General features: G+C 41.4%; 1 protein-coding gene across 3 annotated transcripts in view; it reads right to left on the bottom strand.

The window, feature by feature from the left end:
- Positions 1–2534: 2534 nt before the first annotated feature.
- ZHX2 (zinc fingers and homeoboxes 2) overlaps positions 2535–21534 on the bottom strand; it is a 113019-nt gene continuing 94019 nt past the window's right edge. For all 3 annotated transcript variants that reach the window (XM_038389186.2, XM_043507391.1, XM_038389188.2), the window contains 2 exons: positions 9553–12252; positions 2535–3702 (listed from right to left, as the gene is read on the bottom strand). In XM_038389186.2, the coding sequence (XP_038245114.1) occupies positions 9557–12067 (2511 nt within the window). In that variant the 5' untranslated portion in view covers positions 12068–12252 and the 3' untranslated portion in view covers positions 2535–3702; positions 9553–9556. The remainder of the gene's footprint in view (positions 3703–9552; positions 12253–21534) is intronic.

Genomic DNA, 21534 nt, shown 5'->3' on the forward strand with positions numbered 1-21534 from the left:
ATCTGGCCCACAAAGCTTTCTATAACCGAAGACTCACCCTAACTGATGATGATCATCTAAAGTAATAAACCATGGAGAAAGTGTCAGATTTGTGCACCACAGAAGCAAACTTGGACTTTAAGTGAATGACAGACCTTGATGTCAATGGACTCTTTCCATTAGTCTGTAATGAGATGGCCATAGTCCAACATCCCAAATCCAAGCACTCCCTGAAGATTAGTACAGCACATCTAGCATTCTTATTGCACGCTGGTATTTATCATCTGACAGAAATGTATTCAGGGCTTCATTATGAACTAAACAATTTAAAAAAAAAAAAGCTTGATTGAAGAACCTCCTTTGTAATCTTGCTCAGTCATCCACGTGGGCAGTAAAACAATTACTTGTGCTGAACTGGGATACGCAAGAAATCCATTTTAAGCCAAAAAGGAAACAAGCAGTTTTTCCTGTTAAAACCTTAAAAACATAAGAACAGTCATACTGGGTCAGACCAAAGGTTCATCTAGCCCAGTATCCCGTCTTCCGACAGTGGCCAATGCCATGTACTTCTGAGGGAATGAACAGAACAGGTAATCATCAAGTGATCCATCTCCTGTCGCCCATTCCCAGGTCCTGGCAAGGGGCTAGAGACACCATCCCAACCCATCCTGGCTGATAGCCATTGATGGATCTATCCTCCATGAATTTATCTAGTTCTTTTTTGAACCCTGTTATAGTCTAGGCCTTCACAATGTTCTCTGGCAAAGAGTTCTGCAGGTTGATTGTGCATAGTGTGAAGTTTTTAGAGTTTGACAAGGTACTTTAACTTGCCTGCATCATGCCTATGTTTTGATTAACTGCAGAGGAAAAGAGCCAGCAACCCATCACTGACAACCAACCATGCAACAACAAATTAAAGGACCTAAGGCTGCTATTGGTATTTACTATTTGTATTGTTGTAGTATTAAACCTGGAAGCATTTTACACAAAAAAATTAAAAATTCTGTGCACAATATTTTAAAATTCTGCAAATTTTATTTGTCAAAATAACACTACGTTATCACACCAGTTTCAATTATTCTGGTAATTTATTTCAAAATATCTGTCAGCAAGTATGTCTGTAATAATACAGACACACAAAATTTCCCCCAGGAGTAGAGAGTTAAAGAAACCCCTATGACAACCCAGTTCCTGTTTCTCTGCTTCCTTCCCCCTGCCAGAGCCCAGCTGAGGGGGCCAGACACTCACAACCCCTCCCCCACAGAGCCCACCTGTGGGCCCCCCACAGCCAATACACCCAAACCCCCTCCTCCCCAGAGCCCAACCGTGGCCCCCCCCACCCCTCCCCCCAGAGCCCAGCTGCGGGACCCCCTTTGCCCAGACACCCCCCTCCTGCCCCCCCCACCCCCGAGCCCAGGAATCCGGAGGGAGAAACAGCCTGATGCTTGGTCCCAGGTTTGCACAGAGTTTCCTGCATGCAGTCTTCTCCTTCCCTCAGGGCATGCTGGGAACTGCAGCAGCCAGGGACCCTCTAGCTCCCTCTCCCTCCCCCGAGCTGTGTCTTCTATGTGCAAGGTGGGTTCTTCAGAGTCCAGTGGCCCCTAGTGGTGGTTAGAAGCACTGCAGACCATTTCTGTGGGGGAAAGGAATTCTGTGTGCACAACATTAATTTCTGCAAAATTCTGCATTGCGCAGTAGCACAGAATTTCCCCAGGAGTATAGTATGTAGGAGCTCCAGTCATAGATCCCAACCCCAATGTGCTAGGTGCTATACAAACAAAAAGATGGTCCTTAAATTCCCTAAAATTCCTAATGAAATCAATAGGAACATGGCTGGTTAAAAGAAAAGTAGACCGAGCCTGAAAATCTTGTCTGCAAACACAACAGAAGAAATCAAATTTCAGTTGGAAGCTCCCAAGTAGTTATTATCAAGCAGTGCAAAATGGTTGTTAAAAATATCATTGTTCTCTCAAATAACAAAGCAGTAAGCAGTGGCAACTAATTTTGATTACAATTTCCAACCTGTAGAAGAGAGCTCTCTGAAATGCATCTCTAGCATTCCATTGCTCCAGTATCTATGGGCCCATAAATCCCCATTGGAATGAATGTAAATTTTCCCATTGACTGCAAGGGGAGCAGGCTCTAAGCAAAGGTGCTGTATAAAGACTAGACAGCAATTTTTACTCTCACATTAGTGAATTTAAACATGCAATTAGACCCATTCAGCTCAATGAGATTGCTCACGTGAGCAAGTGCTTACCACCAGGCGAGTAAGAATTGCACAAACTAGCCTTAAGTAAACAGAGGGAAAATGGAAGTTAATTCCCAAACCAACTATCCCTTTCAACAATGAACTAAACAACCTTGTTATAAGAAAGCTAGCTCGAAGTGGCTCCATTTTAGACCTCAGCCACTCCAGTGCCACCCAGGTGGCTAGTAAAAGCCACTCTTAGCGAGGACTCATCATGACCAGTAAGGTATTTGGCTCCCATCCACAGCGCAGAGATTTTAAATTAAATTAACAAAAAAAAAAAAAAAAAAAAAAGAGGAAAAGGTTACAAAAAACTTTCAGTCTTTGTTTTATTGAATTACAACAAATGAGCAACAAGTTAGAAAAGTTGATTTTATTCCAATTCCCTAGAATTATATTTGTGCAGTGTACTGAAATATGGGTAAGTCTCCAAAAGACAACTAGTCAGATTGCAACATTTTCACCAGATACCTCTCATGCGTGCTGGCTCACTCTAAAATAAAAAGGTTAGGGTTATTTGAAAAAAGTGCACTCGGGGGATCTAGAACTGATCTAACAATTTAGTGGCAAGGGTAAAAGGAAATGTATGTTGTGCACTACAACATCTAAAGCTGAAGGGCAGACAAAAAAAAATATAGTCCATCTTTGTACCGACTAAGGAAATATGAACAAGTTCATTTATGAAGAATCTTCATTTCCCATTGGGGGTTGTAATGCATGTAAAAAAGAAAAAAAGAAAAAAAAAAGGTGCTCAAATAAGACAGAGGCATGCTATTAAGGTCTTCAGAGGTCTGTGGCTCTAGTTGGTATTTGATGGTTGGGCAAGGGAGAGATACAGCAGTTGGAAAGGAGATTTGACCCTCCATTGCACAGAAATGTGGAGAGTTAAATAATTTAGCCAAATGCGGGTAGTTTGTTTGTTTTTAAAGAAAGCTGAACAAGCAACAACACCACAAACCCCTTGATGCATTCAGTGGGCTGAAATGTAAACCATGATTGGGGTGAAAATCCAGGATCTGCTACTGATGCACCACATTGAAAAGATTTCAAATTTTTAATATTTTAAAACCGAAGCAGATATAGTGGTTACTACTAATTCTAAAAACAAAAAACCTCCAAACCTTGCAACGGTATGATCTGAAAAAGTAACTTGCACCAGTTAAAAAGGTAACAAAATTCCCACTTTGTACAAATCAGTTCCAGTAGAGGAAGAGGGTGAGAGGAAGGGAAGCTAAGGAGAAACCTATGTACAAGGACCCTTTCTTCTTTAATGCGGTAGTGGGACTTTGGCACTATGAACAATTCCATATCAATACTCCACGATATTTCTCACTGTGCCTCTGCAAGTGTGGTTGGACTCAGAGTTGCAACTCATTGGTTATCTTGTCCCAAGTAGGAAAATAGATGGTTATCCTGTTTTCAGAGACAGTTTTTCCTCTTGATTATCACGACAGCACGACTGATTGGCAGCCCTACAAAAATTAAAAATATTTTATTTTTTAATGAATGATGAGCACACATTTGCACTGTCAATGTACCTCTTCACATTTATAGTGCTATTATATTTTACATTAACTGTACTTTGAGGCCTTCCCAATAGTGTGCCAGAGTTTTTCAATTTACAGAGCATTTAACTGATACTTCCCCATACAGGTTTCTAATGCTAACATAAAATAGGCCTGATTCTTCACTGAATCTGATGATTTAGCAGGGTCTGATTCTTCACTACCTTGTGTAGTCACTGATACTTCTGTGAAGTGGTTATAATATGCTATTGTTCTGAATAGATGTCAATGATTATACAAAGTGCACGGTAATGAAGAATCAGGCCTTTCTATATCACATAGTTTCAGGGCTACCCTCTCTTGCTAGCTTTCCTGTGGTTTATTGGCCCTAATGCCTCATGAGTAAAGGACTCTTCTTGAAGCAGGGATTTAACAAACCTCTCAACAAACTAAAAGACACCACCGAGTTCTCATGGCATTTCGGATGGGGATGTACTGGACCAATTTACAATGAAGTTATTACAGTAGAGATTTGTTTTGAAATATAAAAATTAGTGAAGTGTTGAGTCTGGATGAAAGTGCAAACATCAGTTTACTCTGAAGTGGAGTCTAGTAGTGACAGATAGGCAGATCCGGTACAGTTTTCAAAACCCACCATACACCATTGTGCTAAAGCATGTTTAAAAACTTTGTGCTAGTCATTCATTCCAGACCTTTTGTTAATATTGCCAATTAGTCTGTTATTTTCTGAGAGCACCATTCATCATTCAGGACACAGGGCAAACCAGTCGGTTAGTGTGAAATGGTGCACACACATAGGCAGTAAAAAAAATTCCCAGGCCCTGTTGTCTTTGCTCAGCAAAACTCACATTGAATCAATGGGAATTTGCAATTGTTGTATCAGGCTGAGTTGTTTAATTTATTTAGGGATTTACACCTTGCTCCTGAGAGGCCCTGAGCACCAAAAGCCCCACTGAGTTCAGTGGGAGTTGTAAGTGCTCAGCATCTCAGGATCAAACCTACAGGCCATTCTAGACCATTTTGGATTCATCCAGCCCCTGCTGAGGTCAGTGGCAAAACTTGTATTGACTTTAGTGGGAACAGAATCAAGCACTTGGGGTTCAACCCTGCTGTCCTTATTCCAACATGCAATAACAGCAACAGTGCCAGTGGCAGATGCCTTTTAGGATATAGCCCTAAATCCCTAAAGAAATGAGAACTTGAATGAAAAGAGAGGGAAACCCCAATATTGCAACTATCCTTTTACCAAACCAACCACCCAGCTAGGGCTGGGTCAGGTTATGTGACAGGCTGTGTGTGCTCAACTCTCACTGAAGTCAAAGGAAGTTGAGGGCACCAGCAGGCACCATGCAGTACAGGGGCTGAATGCACAGAGTGATGTGTACATTTGGCAATCAGTGAGTCAGAAACTTCTTTGTAAGCACTTCCCAGGTTGCCTTTGGTAAATCTCTGCAAAGCACCACTCTGTGCCTGACTCACTTGCAAGCAAGGAACACCCTGCACCACCTCTGCAGTGAGGTAGTGGAGAAAACTGTGATGGAGATATGGACTGCCTAGAACAAAGAGGGCACACAGAAGTGTTTCAGCAGCTCAGGAATAAGATTCTCATAGGCAGTGGTAACAACACTAAACAGGAAGCTCATGCAGCTGTCAGAAAAGGGAAAAAAACCACTTCTTTGTACTGGTGGTCTTTGAAAGTAAAAAGCCCTGCTTTGGAGAGACACTGGTCTTGGGACCACCCCAGTAGGAGACAGTGACGTGAAAAAAACCAGCAGTAATTACTAACCTTGCTGGCATTATCTGTTCCCACTCTCATGCCTCCCCATATTTGTGTTGTATTTAATTTAGGACCAAATTCCGCTGGTCTTACTAACACAAATTGTAAACTGGGAATAATTCCACTGAGGTCAATGGAACTACACCAATATAAAAATGGTGCAAATCAGATTAGAATCAGGCCCATTGACATCATTGTGAGTAGGATTTAGGGTCTCATTTGGGGCAGAGCACCTTCAAAATCATTGTCTTCAATGCACCTTGCAGAAGGCACTCAGCACCTGGCAGGAGTGAATTCTTAGCCCTTAAACTGTAAGCTCCTTAAGGGCACAGGTCTTGTGATCCTATGTTATATGACTTAATAATAGACCTTTTTATATTCTATGGGTGGAATTTTCAAAGTCATTCAGTATTGACCAAACTCCGTTCCCACTAAAATCGGACAGCAGTAAAACTCCCATTGACTTCGCTGGGAGTAGAGTTTGGGGAATGCTAAATGCTTCTGAAAATCTCATTCTCTTTCACTCTCTAAAGAGACATGTTCACTATATAAATAGCTACTAATAATTTAAGGACCTACTAAAATTACATTTATCCATTAAGAATAACCTAAGAAATTTGTGAAATTTTTATCAATATTTAGGGAAATTTGACATGAACTCTGCAACAGAAGTATCAAAAATGAATTCATAAACATTTAGTTTAAAGTAATACCTAGGAGTGGATTTCTAAAGTCCTATTGTTAAATTAACATTAAAAAAACCCACTCATTTTCAGTTGACGTGCTGGATATGAAAAAAAAGCACTGAGATTATGGAATCTTATTTAATTTTTGTAGGTTTCGAAGTTCATAAACACTACTCAGTCCTAAATGTAACTAGTTTTCAATTTAATTGCATCTAATCACATTAGGAAAAGAAGGTATCGCATTATTTAAGCAATGATCAATCAGTAATTAGACATCTATTAATTATTATTATTAATTCCCCTCACAGTCAATCCTTTAGTCAAATTTGGATAGTAATATCCTGCTTAGCAAAAATCCTCCTTCACTTTCACTAGATACAGTATTAATAGTCACTTTCTATTTTAAACTGATGTATAGTGCTAGTGTGGGCTGTCGGAAGGGCATATTTTGAGTAGGGAAAATCCAAGGCACTTCCAGTGACTTTAATTGAGTTACTCTGGACTTTCACTGCTTTAAACTGAGAAAAGAACCTGGTCCAGCAGTAGGTAGGTTAGGAACAAAATTGAGGTTTAGTTTTTAATAAAACAAGTTGTACAAAACCTGCTATGAAGAGGGGTCAAAGATTTTTTTTTTTTTTAAAAAAAAGAAAATTAGAACAATCTGTCTTGTGGAAAAAAATGAACAATTATTTTCTTTTCCTCCCAATTTGAAATCATTCATATTGTTTCTGGCAGATGAGGTGAATATTCCACTGTGTCTCTCTGTGTGCGCTTCCAGGAGCTTGCAATGATATTTCAGGGGTTGCCAGAGCCAGAAGAGTACAAGAGTACAAGCAGCATGTTACTTTTAGGCAAACATACCAATAAATAGCTCCAAGCATGTCAGAAGAACGTCACATTCTGCCACTAGAGGGCATGGGCTCACATTCTGAGTACTGAAGTGATAGATTTGTATGAAGGAAAACAAAATACCTTTAGATAAAGGCTTCAGGCTTTTATCCAGCTCTACGGCCAATGTGCTAAGAAATGAATATATTAACAGAGGGTAAAGTCTTCATTTCTTGAATAATCTAATAGGTGAAAGTGCTATTAACCCAAACCAGTATATGATGGAATCACTCTTCCTTAAAATAAAAAGGAGTACTTGTGGCACCTTAGAGACTAACAAATTTATTTAACAAATAATAATTTAATAATTTTTTTAGTCTCTAAGGTGTCACAAGTACTCCTTTTCTTTTTTGCAAATACAGACTAACACGGCTGCTACTCTTCCTTAAAATGTACTTTTATTTTACTAGCCTTTATATGAACATTCCCTGTCAAAAAGATAAACTAGTTGAAATCTAATCGGTGTTAAAATGTTTTATATTTTAAAAAAGTCTCTGAACACATCACAGTAAGAAGTCTCTGCATGCAAAAGTTGTTGCAATGGTATACCAGTTATCAGCACCACTGTAAATACTCTCAGAACAAGTCTAAGCATCAATTAATCCTATATTGCTGCACTGGTAACGTGGATAAAAGTACAGGCAACTGCATCTGCACTGTTGCAATTAGTTCTTCCAGCAAAATCCCACAATGCACCTGTAGCCCCATCAGTGACCACTCTATACAATATGCATCATCTCCTGTGCTCAGGATCATTTTCTTGCTTTAAGCTACTGCAGGTTCTGAAAATTTAACGCACGAGTTTTTGTAATATGGTGCTTTGCATGCAATCTCCATGGCCTTTTTAGTTAAATTTTTTTGTCATACTGGTGCCATTTAATTTTACAAAATGATAGTTTAAAAACATCTGTATTATTTTCAAAATGGTTGATTGTTACATCTTCAGATTATCACCAAAGGGTGATGTGCTGGCGACTTTTGGAAATATGCTTCATGTAGACATGCTGAAGATTTTGCACTAAGCCAGGATGGGTAGCTTACAGTGGTTCAGTTCTACTGAACAGTACAATTTTCTAGTGTAGACAGGGCTAAGTGTCAGTCATAACTTTGAATTTTCTGGGTTTTCTAGAAATTGCATGTGTTTTGCATTTATTGTAGTTCAAAGGAAAACTGTTGTTAATTTGAAAACCAGGTATTATTTAACAATAAATTTCTAATACATACATGCTACTTTATTTATCTAATGGACTAAGGAGAGGATAGTTTAAGGAGGAGACTTCATGTAACAGATTCTGATCTCAGTTACACTAGGGTAAATCTGGAGTAACTTCAATGAATTCAAGAAGTCATTGAAGTCCAATGAAGTCAATGGAATTATTTCAGATTTACATTTGTATAACTGAGATTAGAAACGGGTCCCAAGTCTTCAAACCACACTTCCTTTTACGTTTTGAGAGATCTTAGAATTAGAAATCTTCTTAGCAAAGCTCCTGCAGTTCACTTTTACAGTGAGGCTCTTGTGAAGAAAAGCTGCTAACCCACATCCAGGCCTCGGAATGGAGTAATTCCTGGGCTTCTAGAATATAGTGTGCCTGCCCCATGTCCTGTGTGTTTAACATTAGAAAGGTCCCCTCATCTGCAGGGGGAAGAGAGCTCATTTGCACAAGCCATTTCTGTTCCCACTTGGCTCAACGTTTTGTTACTTGCTGTTGCAAGTAACAAAAGAATGTTTTTGAACTGGGCCCAGGCATCAGCTCGACCTCTTCTCTGAGCCGGGCATACTGCTGCTGAGCCAAGACCATGCTGACCTGTTGCAAAAATAGTCACGGCCTCTATTCACTGGAGATCATCATTATGTGAGCAACATGGACATTAGTAACTATGGTTACCTACTTTTTCTTTGTATGGCTTCATCAGCATGCTTTATATCAGGCTCTAAAGAGGTTATGTGAGGTCAATTAAAGGCAGAGTGTTTCAGCTTAATGAGTTATTCCGAGCATCCTCTTTTATCCAGTACATGACAAACACCAAAAACACAACAAACAAAGAAAATGTTCCCAATCCCTCCCATGTGTAATCTACAGAAGATAGGACAAAAAAAAAAAGGAGTACTTGTGGCACCTTAGAGACTAACAAATTTATTTGAGCATAAGCTTTCGTGAGCCACAGCTCACTTAATCAAGGGAGCTGTAGCTCACGAAAGCTTATGCTCAAATAAATTTGTCAGTCTCTAAGGTGCCACAAGTACTCCTTTTCTTTTTGTGAATACAGACTAACACGGCTGCTACTCTGAAAGAAGACAGGACAGCCTCCCTTATGCTCAGAAATCCAGTAAACACACAGCGTGCATCAGGAATGAACTCCTGGGATTTAAATTAAAAGAGGGCTATTGACACTTGTCAGGACTAAGGCTAGGTCAGACTAACAGGGCAGTGGTAACGTTACCTGTCTAAATATGGGAATTGTCTCCAGATACACTTTCAGAATCAAAATCTGCTAACTCAGCTTGGCCTTCAGGTGCAGTTTGACTCCAGCTGTCTGTACAGTCTGAGACAGCATCATCATCCCCTACTGTCACCTCCACCCAGTTCACATCTCCAGCGTCCTCATTTTCCTCACTACCATGGCCGTCTTGGCTGTTGCATTCCAATCTGTCCTCAGTTTGATTCCCTAACAAAGAGTCTTTTGGTGGATCATAGTCTCTTGTTGACCTCATGACTAGTTTGCCCAGGTTCTCTTCGTTCAGCTTTTTATGCTCCTGATAGTGCTGCCGAGACACCTGGTTGCTGTTCTTTGGACTCTCATTTTGTTTTGATCCCTTTTTCTGGTTTTGCTCATTATGACCATCAACAGTATACTGCTGTTGGTATCGGTCAATCCATTTTAATGTCCCAGTTCTTAGGGAGGATCTATTCTCCTTAAACCAGCGGACTATTTCAGTTCTAGTGAGCCCAGTTTGAGCTGCTAACTGGTCATACTCCTGGGGTGATGGCCACTGGGTTCTTGCAAATGTGCTCTTCAGCAGGTGAATCTGCTCTTGGTTTTTTTTGTTAAATGCTATGGAGGATTCAGATCCGGACAAAGAACTGGGTAGCTGGGAGCTTTTCAGCAGCTCAGACTGGCTTATTGTACCATTATGGAGTCCCTGATCCTTATTTTTTTTGTTGGATCCCATAGAGTCCAAGACAGCTTGTTCCATGCTATCCCTTAGCTTTCTCCTCTCAGAGAACCAGGAATCAACCTCTCTTCTACTCAGCTTGGTTTCCACCCTAAGCCTGTCCAATTCTCCTTGGGTTGGAAAAGAGCTTCTAAGAAAACTTTCTTCAAGAATTCTAAGCTGCTCTTGTGTTTTCTCTTTGAACCTCTGGGGTGTGAAATCTGCGTATGTGTGGTATGTACGCCCGTGCCGTGCAGCTGCAATGGCTAACTGATCTTTTGCTATAGATTCACTAGTGATGTGAACAATGCCCCTTTGACTTCTGTATCTGTGATCACTGAACCACTTCTTGATCTCGCTTCTGGAGAGACCGGTTACTTCTATTAGCCTGTAGACTTCTGCATCATCAGGAAATTGGCTCATGATAAAACTAGCCTTTAGTTCTGCTATCTGTTCCTTGGTCTTTTTTCGGTCATTTGTTGGCGTCAGTGGTGCAGCATTCAGCTTGGGTGAGACCTCAGGCACATGAACTACATGTGGACGCTTGACTTCTGGGGCACCTGATAAGGTATGTATTGTCCGTTTCTGTCCGTGATTAGCAGCTACAGCAAGTGTAATGGGTGAGCAAGAAACTGTTGATCCATTTGACACTTGAGTCAAAACCAGGCCAGTCTGGCCGAGTATCTGGCAAGGCAAAGCTGTTTGGATAATTGGCTGTGGCATTTTTGCAGCTGTCAGATGAGCTGGCAGGACAGTGATGGTTTGGGGTACTGACTGGATGGTTCCATTAAACATCTTCTTTCTTGCCTCTTCTACCTCTTCTGGAGACCAACTTATTCCATGCTTCAAACGCTGGGTAGCAAACCAGATTCGGATTTGCTCCTCTGGATGTTTTGATGCTGCTGTCAACCATGACAGCTCTGCTTGGGTTGGGTAAGGAAATTTATTAAAGGAGTTGATCATGGTTGCATTAGTGTCCAGTGCACAGTTGTACTTGGTACTGTTCAGAGGGACCGGAACCTTGGGGACAAGGTTGATATTTGGTGGCAGCTGTACAGAGGGCATAACATGAGCCAATACATCATGAAGAAGGTCAGCTCCATTGATACAAGCAATAGATTCAGTGGTTTCTGTAATGACACGGGGGAGTGTCCCATCCACATGGTTTTCCATACCTCCCTCTTCTGTCTTTTTGGGACCCTTCTTGGTCTCCACTTTAGGCTTTCCCTGTTTCATGATTGGGGTTTTACTTACATTGATCTCACCATGAAGAGCTTCATCACACTCTGCATTTTCTAATCCACTGTTTGTGACAGTGAAAACATTATTCGTTGTCTCAATGGATTGCTCTAACACAGTCTGATTATTGCGTTTGATTAATTTCAGTTTAAAATTATTCTCTCCCGGGTGATATTTTGTGTTGTGATCAGATAAGGAATCATATTTTTTGGTTGTAAAGTTACATTCAGCACACACGTAGAGAGGGTTGAGGATTACGTTTGGGTGCTGTGTGTCAACATGCTCTGTAAATTCATTTAGGTTTTGCGTTGAATAGGGACAGTATTTACATTCATAACCACCTTGGGGTTTCTTGGATTGATTCTCAACTGGGGCTTTCCCATCCACCACTTCACATTCTTTTACAGAGCTTTCTGTATCAGCAGCCCAGCCATCGTTAGAATCTTGCTGGGGAGTGCCAGCACCCCTTTCTTTTAAGACTTCTCCATCCTCAGGAACAGCCTGCTCCATTAGTTCAGGTGTTCGCAGCATACATGGAGTTGTTGACTTTCTTTTGCTAGCCATAGCACCTATTATGATGTGCAACTGTTTCAGACGGTGACTCTCTTTTGGAGGAACAAACACAAAGAATCTCTCTCTAATGGCTCTGATTTTCCTTGAATGTTATGGCCTGGTATGTTTCCAAAAGAGTTTAAGTGCCATCTGTGATCGTCAGCTCCAACCCCCAAAAATACTGGGCTGCATTATACCTGCAAAACAAAAACACATACACAATTAGATTCTTATTTATAATGCATTTAAAAAAAAAAAAAGTCAGCCCCCAAGACACGCGTGTCTAGGATTCAATCCTGGATAATGCTGAGCATCCTCTTTTCCTTATACTAGACAGATGGACGTGAAAACACTGTTTGCTTCACGTGTCACGAGGCATGAGAGCGTCTAATATTCTTTTCCCAATGAATTCAGGGGCAGGATCAGACCGACAAAGGACAAAAGGAATGAGCATCTCAGAATGAAAAATTCATTAAAGGTAGAAAATGGCACTGGAACAGAAGTCAAGATGATCAGACATAATGTTTAAGACCCATTACAGAGCCAACACATTTAGTTGGGCAAGGGAGAAGATGCACAGTATTTATACATGTATCTTTCTTTAGAAGCTGCAGCTTCTATTACCATTATTTTTAAGTCTACAATTTTAAAACTGAGTGTGTTTTATGTGAAACTTCATTACGCCTCACAGTGGCTTGCATAGTAAATATATGGCTACTGAATGAGTGTGGTTACTAATACAGGGCGATTTCTAAACGAAGATGTATGGTGGTCTCACTTGTGTTAGTACATGCAGAATGGAAAGAAGGAGAGTTAGGGCAAAGCAAATATTTATATACATAGCCATTCAATTTCAAAACGCTACATTTTAATTTAGAATAGGTCAAAATAAATGGCAAATTGCTGCATCAGCCCTTTGTGAAGATCTACAAGTTACAGCTATATAAATAAAGTTTCCTTAAAGAACACTTTTCACTGAAAATCAATAAAAATGACTGAGGGAAATTTCTAGAAGGCCCATTTCTCTCTCACTCTCACACACCCTTACTGTACTTTGTTCCTGCTGGTGTTATGATCAAACTATAAGTTATATATTGAATTTTCTGAAGGATTTCCTTAGCTCTATTTAACTGTTTCAGGGGTTGAATTCACATAATGTAGGAATTTGAAGTCCTGATGTTCTGCATGGATTTCATTTCTTTAAAGAACGTGACATCAACACCAGTCAGTAGAACAGCAAACAAGAACAAAATGACAAGCTGTATTATGAACTCTCTGCGCCAATAAAGGGAATGGAATTTAAGTGTCAGAAAAACTTAATGTACCTTAAACAAAATATTGATGTCAGTGTAAATTTCACTTGTAAGTAAATGGAAGAGTTAAAGGGACATAGATGTTGGATCATATTAAAGAAGTTCTGTATTAAAATCACAAATGAGTTTGATTCCCCATAGTTTAAATTCCAAAGTATTACTAATTAAGAGGTCTCTTGGTTTTTGGTACTGTTTCTCTCCCTCTATGTGTGAAACTTGCAAGCTGCTAATTGTGTTAGTACATTCTAAGACAGAGTCTGTTCTCAAAGCAATACTTTGTAACAACAACTACTCACATAGAGAGAGACTCAAAGCAATACTCTGTAACCTGGTGGCTGAACTTTGTGACTTTGTCCTCACCCATAACTATTTCACATTTGCGGACAATGTATACCTTCAAATCAGCAGCACTGCGATGGGTACCCGCATGGCCCCACAGTATGCCTATTTATGGCTGACTTAGAACAACGCTTCCTCAGCTCTCGTCCCCTAATGCCCCTACTCTACTTGCGCTACATTGATGACATCTTCATCATCTGGACCCCTGGAAAAGAAGCCCTTGAGGAATTCCACCATGATTTCAACAATTTCCATCCCACCATCAACCTCAGCCTGGACCAGTCCACACAAGAGATCCACTTCCTGGACACTACGGTGCTAATAAGCGATGGTCACATAAACACCACCCTATATCGGAAACCTACTGACCGCTATTCCTACCTACATGCCTCCAGCTTTCATCCAGATCACACCACACGATCCATTGTCTACAGCCAAGCTCTACGATATAACCGCATTTGCTTCAACCCCTCAGACAGAGACAAACACCTACAAGATCTCTATCATGCATTCTGACAACTACAATACCCACCTGCTGAAGTGAAGAAACAGACTGAGCCAGAAGAGTACCCAGAAGTCACCTACTACAGGACAGGCCCAACAAAGAAAATAACAGAACGCCACTAGCCATCACCTTCAGCCCCCAACTAAAACCTCTCCAATGCATCATCAAGGATCTACAACCTATCCTGAAGGACGACCCATCACTCTCACAGATCTTGGGAGACAGGCCAGTCCTTGCTTACAGACAGCCCCCCAATCTGAAGCAAATACTCACCAGCAACCACACACCACCAACAGAGCCACTAACCCAGGAACCTATCCTTGCAACAAAGCCCGTTGCCAACTCTGTCCACATATCTATTCAGGGGACACCATCATAGGGCCTAATCACATCAACCACACTATCAGAGGCTCCTTCACCTGCGCATCTACCAATGTGATATATGCCATCATGTGCCAGCAATGCTCCTCTGCCATGTACATTGGTCAAAGTGGACAGTCTCTACGTAAAAGAATAAATGGACACAAATCAGACATCAAGAATAATAACATTCAAAAACCAGTCGGCGAACACTTCAATCTCTCCGGTCACTCGATTACAGACTTGAGAGTGGCTATCCTTCAACAAAAAAACTTCAAAAACAGACTCCAACGAGAGACTGCTGAATTGGAATTAATTTGCAAACTGGATACAATTAACTTAGGCTTGAATAGAGACTAGGAGTGGATGGGTCATTGCATAAAGTAAAACTATTTCCCCATGTTATTTCTTCCCCCCCCCCCCTCACTGTTCCTCAGACATTCTTGTTAACTGCTGGAAATGGCCTACCTTGATTATCACCACAAAAGGTTTTCCTCCTCCCCGCCCCCGTTCCTGCTGGTAATAGCTCATCTTAAGTGATCACTCTCCTTACAGTGTGTATGATAAAACCCATTGTTTCATGTTGTGTGTGTGTGTGTGTAAGTAAATCTCCCCACTGTATTTTCCACCGAATGCACCCGATGAAGTGAGCTGTAGCTCACGAAAGCTTATGCTCAAATAAATTTGTTAGTCTCTAAGGTGCCACAAGTACTCCTTTTCTTTTTTGAGAAACAGCACCCAGAGACTCCCTGCCCTTTTGTTGTATTCATCTCGCTTTGTTAACAATTGTGATTAAAATAGAGAGATAGAGGATGTATGTAGATGGATGCTTGGTGTGGTTAATAACTGAATGATCAGGGAGGTGCCAGCCTAAGAATCCAGTGTCCATCGACTGAAAAAGGCGTCAAGTGGAAATAACCAGAGGACCCCCGGAGGGCAGACTGGAATCCACCCAACAGCGTGTGTGTGTGTGTGTGTGTGTGTGTGTGTGTGTGTGTGTGTGTGTGTGTGAGTGAATAAATATGAAATTGAATGGAATATTATAGCTATAACTGCTTATTATGATTCTTTCTGTATTCACAATAAATGTGGCATTTTGCCTTTTCCCCTTTAATAAGATCCTGCTCGTTTTTATTTTATTGGTATAACAGAGATCTTCTGAAAATATCTGTTTCTAGGTAATAATGGCAGATTTTTCAGAGATGCTGAGAACCTGATGTTCCTGTTGAAGTTAGATGGAGCTATGGATGCTCAGTACTGCTGGAAACCAGGTCAAACTCAAAAAAAGGTCAAATTCTGCTCTTGGTTACACAGGTATAAACCCAAAATAACTGCATCCATGGGCTTCAATGCCAATGGATTTAACTGTCTGGTTCAAACTCAGGTAATGCTACTTTAGAAATAGGCTTTAAAAATCTTGTAAATGCTGTTCACATTTCCAATGGCTCAGGTCCTGAAAGTGCATCTCATTCAGGTGCAGAGGCATTTCTCTAATTCACAATCAAACCTGGATTTGGTTCACTTTGGGACCACTCAAGAGCTCAAGGCAGTGCAGAATGTGACTGCCCACTTGGTGTGTGGTGCATCAGGCAGAAGCACATAACACCAGAGAACTGCTTCCATGTAAATTTCTGGGTGGAGCTCAAGGTGCTGGTTTTAAGCTATAAAACACTGAATGGTTTGGGACCCAGTTGACTGATCCCTCTCCTTATGCCATATTGCCACCGATCAGCAAAGACATGCACTTGAACTGACGCCTCCTACTGATAGAATGTTTTCTTTGATGGGTCCTTAACTCCAATTTGCTTCCTTCCTTGATCTGTCAGAGCCTGGATTTTGTAAACTTCTGTGCATGCTGCAGAACTAATCTTTACTAAAAGGTATCCAGGATTCATAGATGGAGGAGCTGGATATGGAAGGGGACTTACGGAATGAGTAGGTAGAGGGCCTTTATTTTTGTAGGGGAACTATTAATTGGAGAATTTATGGATCAAGGTATCGTATGGAAATAATTTAAATTTTCTAATTGCCTGTTTTTAAATGCTGGAAGGAGTCCAGAGCCTAGCAGAGACATTGGAGGAATCTAAATTAAACAATGATATAACATTCAATGGCAGTTTTAACTGGATACACTGTTTTCCTGTCCAGGGTTACTGTGCACTATTAAACAGCTATGGCATCGCAGCCCAAAAAGTGCCTGCATTTCAATGGTGGGTGAAGCGATTACCTAGATTTCGCAGTGTGGAGCACCTGGGCACGAAAGGCTCTCACTAAATGTGAGTTGTTAAAATGATACAGCTAAAGTGTGGAGGAGAACATGGCTGAAGATGCTGTTTGTTACAGAATAGATGTCTCAGCATAGATCCATGCTGTCTTGGTCACAGTCAGCTTCCTCTCATCACCTTTTATTAGTATGGACAGCTCTGTTCTACATACTAACAGAGACTATGCCTTGGCATGCTGGGGAAGTACGCTAATACATATTGGCCCCAGTTCAGCAAAGCACTGATGGATGTGCTTAATGTTAAGCACGTGATTAAGTCCCATGGTTAAGTCTCAATGGGAATTAAGCACATCTTTAGGGGTTCAATGAACAGGGATGGGACTGTTTCATGTGCTTCCGGTTAAGCATATGCTGAAATGCTTTGTTGAATCAGGGCTATTATGTTCCATGTTCCTCTGATCTGACAGCACCAATATTGTACACCAGAAAGGATAGTGCTGTCCAAAGCCTTGCAGAGTCTGATGCGATGCATCAGGATACTGTACACATCTGGATTGACTCATAAGATTTCTCTTTTTATTTGAAGAGTTCACACGAGGGGGCAGAGTTCAGGTTGCCTAACCGTCTTATGCATTATGATACAGACTTTAATTACATGGTCACATACCACTTTTACTGCAGGCCCCTGTCTCCACTGAGCGTCACTAGTAGAAACAGTTGTTTTGTGGAAGTAAAAAGGGCTCATGCATTTTCACCACCATTGTGCCTAAATCTGCTCAGAGCTGGGTTAGATGCTGCAGCGGTGAAATCTTTTGCTACTACTGGTGGTGCTGGGAGATTGTTAGAGAAGTGCTGGGGGATGCAAGGCCATCCATCCTTATACCCCCTCCATACGTGACAGATTATTCCATCAAAAAGAACAAATTCAAATTTGCCCATAGAAGGATCTCATTTTTATACTACAGTGATCAGTCAGTTTATTAATAGATTATAAAGCCAGAAGGGACCAGATCAGATCTAGTCTGATCTGTTGCATAACAAGCCATAGAATTTCCTTTAAGTAATTCCTCTTACATGTTTCAGTTTCCATAACATGGCAAAATCCAGAAATCACACAATGAAATACAACTGCAGAAACATTTTATAATTATTTCTAAGCTTCCACTATGCTTGTTCTAAAATAAAGATTAAAGAGAGAGAGAGAGAGGGGCGCCACTTTGGTTTCTAGTCAATTCCCTTTCTCATTTTTCGCTTCACCACTTTGAAATAATAATACTAACTCGTTCTTCAGTCAGAGAGCTCAAAGTGCATTACCCTGGCATTATCATTATCCCCATTTTACAGGTGCCAAAACTGAGGCACAGAAAGGTGGAAGTGACTCTCCCAAGGTCCCTGAGCAGGCCAGTGGCAGAAACAGGAGAGGAATTCCCAGTCTAATGTTCTATCCACTAGGAAACAGTGCCTCCCTAAGAACACGTTTTATTTTATTTTGTTTTTGTTTTATTTTCTCTAAAAGAACCATGTGGTAAAATCAGCAAAAGAAAGAATCAAAGAGGCATCAAAGCCAAAACAAGACTTATTGAGTGTGCGCATGTGAGGATGCTGGGATAGAGCGAAGGAGCTGAGATAACACAACGATGGGTACGTTATAAATAGCTACAGGGACAGATGGATAGACAGATGTAGAAGAAAGCAAGACACTGTTCCAGTTAAGATTGTGATTAAGGCTAAAAATTGTACAAGGCTTGGACATGATCTCGAACAGCTCTTACGCAGAACAATGTGGAAGGACTTTTTTTCCCATTTAACCTACGGTTTGTAAATTTCTTTTTAAGAATGAGTTTTTCTGCTCAAAAAAATTATGACCCTATGTGCAAATTAAAGACAAATCAGATGCTTCCCTTTAGAGATTTGTAAAAAGTTAAATCCATTTTGATCATTGTGTTTATTTGCAGGAAAAGATCCACAGAGGTTCTCCCCAGTCCCAGACATCAGTGAGATCTCTGTGACGGCACAAAAAAACACCTTGACCCCTTGACTTTTACGCGAGATGGCCTGCCTGCAAGAGGAGGAAAAATAGGGCACAAGTCTCTAGAGCCCCTGGAGATGCATCTCAAACCAGCTGATGCATACATTGTCGTTTGCTGTCAGGGTGAGAAAAACATGTCTCCAGCACTTGACCTCCTCGATGGGATGTCTGCCAAAGTGCAGAGACGTTATGAATTCAGCCGTCCATGGTGCCTGCCCCTCCAATACCTTGGCTCATGTCTCATTTGGGATAAATTAATATAAAGTTGTTAAGAAGCCCCCTCCGGCCCTGAAGCTACCAGTCCATTCTCATACTAAATGAGGACCACATATGCCAAATCTCAAAGAATCACACCATATGAATTTGAAGGGGATGCCACAACTAATTTAATAGCTTTTCACTGGGAACGTCAGAGAAAATAACAGAAGTGTCTCAGAGCTTTCAAAAGGAAGCATCTTGTCAGGACATCAAAGCCCACAAAAGATGGCTTTTAGCTTTGTCGGGTCTTCTGACAGAGTTGTTAAATGATTCTGCCTCTGCTCCTCTGAAATGGGAGCCTCACAGACGCTCCTGTGCTTAGAAGCTAACTAGATTAACTGCTAAGGAAGAATATCTACTTGCAAGCACAGGGGTTCTCAACCTCTCTCTTTCAGAGACCCCTCAACATGCTATAAAATCTCCATGGCTCACCTGTGCCACAATAACTGGTTTTCTGCAAATAAAAACCAGGGTTGGCATTAGGGGGTAGCAAACAGGGTGACCGCCTGAGGCCCCATACCATAGGGGTTCCCATGAAGCTACGTTGCTCAGGCTTTGGCTTCAGCCCTGGGTGGCGGGGATCAGGGCCCTGGGCTTCAGCCCCATGTTGTGAGGCATTAGCTTTCTATCCTGGGCCCCAGCAAGTCTAATGCTGGTCCTGCTTGGTGGCCCCCCTGAAGGCTGCTCGTGGCCCCCCATGGGGCCCTGGACCCCTGGTTGAGAACCACTGTGCTGGCATGAGTCACCACATTGTACTACAGATGGCTGTTTCTGTAACTAGTAATGATTTAAAAACAAACAAACCCCAAACTCACTCAGCTACAGCCTAGCTTTGTTCCACAGCAACAAACAAATCTACATAGAAACAAAAGTTAAACCTCATCTCAAAGCCTTCATTTAATTTTTTCAAAAATACTAAGATTTTTTGGGGTCAAATTCATCCCTGCTATGAAGCCAATGGTATTATGCCAGGAATGGATTTTTTGCCCCAGTCATGCACAGCCTCCCTCACCACGACCCAGTCTGTTTTGTTGTTCATGTTTCATAACCTTTGGGAACCCACTGACCTTCCTTTCAGTTGCTTTTGTTGAGCGAAGCAGTCTCAGGCAGTGTGGGGGTGCAGAGATGAGCAATTGTTACTGGTGGAACTAGGCCCCAGCGAGCACATCAGGCAGAGAGGCCTTAAACCAGTGACTCATTCAGGCCGAGCATACGTGACTCAGCCGGACATGGGGATGAAAGGTAGACTTCGCACAGCCAAACCGTCGCCTCCTTCCTGCACCCCCACCCCCTCAACCTAGGCTGCCATATTACTTTTTTGTCTCGCTGCGCTAAAACACAAAATCCTGGTATTTCATGCTCTAAGAGACAAAAAGCTAAAGTCAACAAGGTTAAATATGAGATCACTTGTCTCTAAACACACAGCTGTATGCCTGAGCTTGGTCCAAGCCAAACTCTGTGTGTGTGTGTGTGTGTGTGTGTGTGTGTGTGCGCGCGCGCGCGCGCACACATCCTGCTACTAGAAGAAAAGGAGTACTTGTGGCACCTTAGAGACTAACAAATTTATTAGAGCATAAGCTTTCGTGAGCTACAGCTCACTTCATCGGATGAAAGCTTATGCTCTAATAAATTTGTTAGTCTCTAAGGTGCCACAAGTACTCCTTTTCTTTTTGCAAATACAGACTAACATGGCTGCTACTCTGCATCCTGCTACTGACAACTGATTTGAGCTTATAGTGTACAAGTCAAAAGTGGCCTGCTCTTTTAAATACATTGTCTTAAAAATACATTATAGCATTTGCATGAGTGGCCACAATGAACGGCTTTGTTACTGTTTAGCTTTGGGTCAGAATAACTCAACTTCCCGCTCACAATGACTTTTCCTGATGGGTTCTTAAGAACCATACAGAGAGACAGGCTGCAGAAAATGAACCACTGCTTAGGCCAGGTCTACATTAGAAAAGGTTTGCCAGTATAGCTATACCAGTGTAACTATATCAGCAAATCCTGCCAGTGTAGATGCAGCTTATACTGGCAAAAAAGTGCTTTTACTGATAGAGCTAAATAAGTTCTACTGGCAAAACCACTTTCATGCCAGTATAACTATCTACAATAGGGCTTTTGCGGGTATAGAAATGTAAAAGAAAAAAAATAATTCCACTCCCTGATCTGACATTTCTGTCCTGTCAAAAGTTTCTAGTGTAGTGTAGACCTGGCTTCAGGAGTTGTTCTAGCCTAGGACTGATCAGACCAAGAATCAAAATCTTTACCTGCTGAACCTCTTTACAAGTGAGCATTAGCTCCTCTTCATACCCTCACATCCCTCTCTTTCAACACTTGTGGCCCTAACCACTGGCTAGTTGCACCTCTTAATCTCTATTTTGGAGCTCCTTCCCCACAATTATCTGCTTGAGGAACAGTGCTCCCTCTAAGCTGGCTCCTCAGAGGAAG

The sequence above is a fragment of the Dermochelys coriacea genome, chromosome 2 (assembly GCF_009764565.3).
Source record: "Dermochelys coriacea isolate rDerCor1 chromosome 2, rDerCor1.pri.v4, whole genome shotgun sequence".
Classification (NCBI taxonomy): Eukaryota; Metazoa; Chordata; order Testudines; family Dermochelyidae; genus Dermochelys; species Dermochelys coriacea.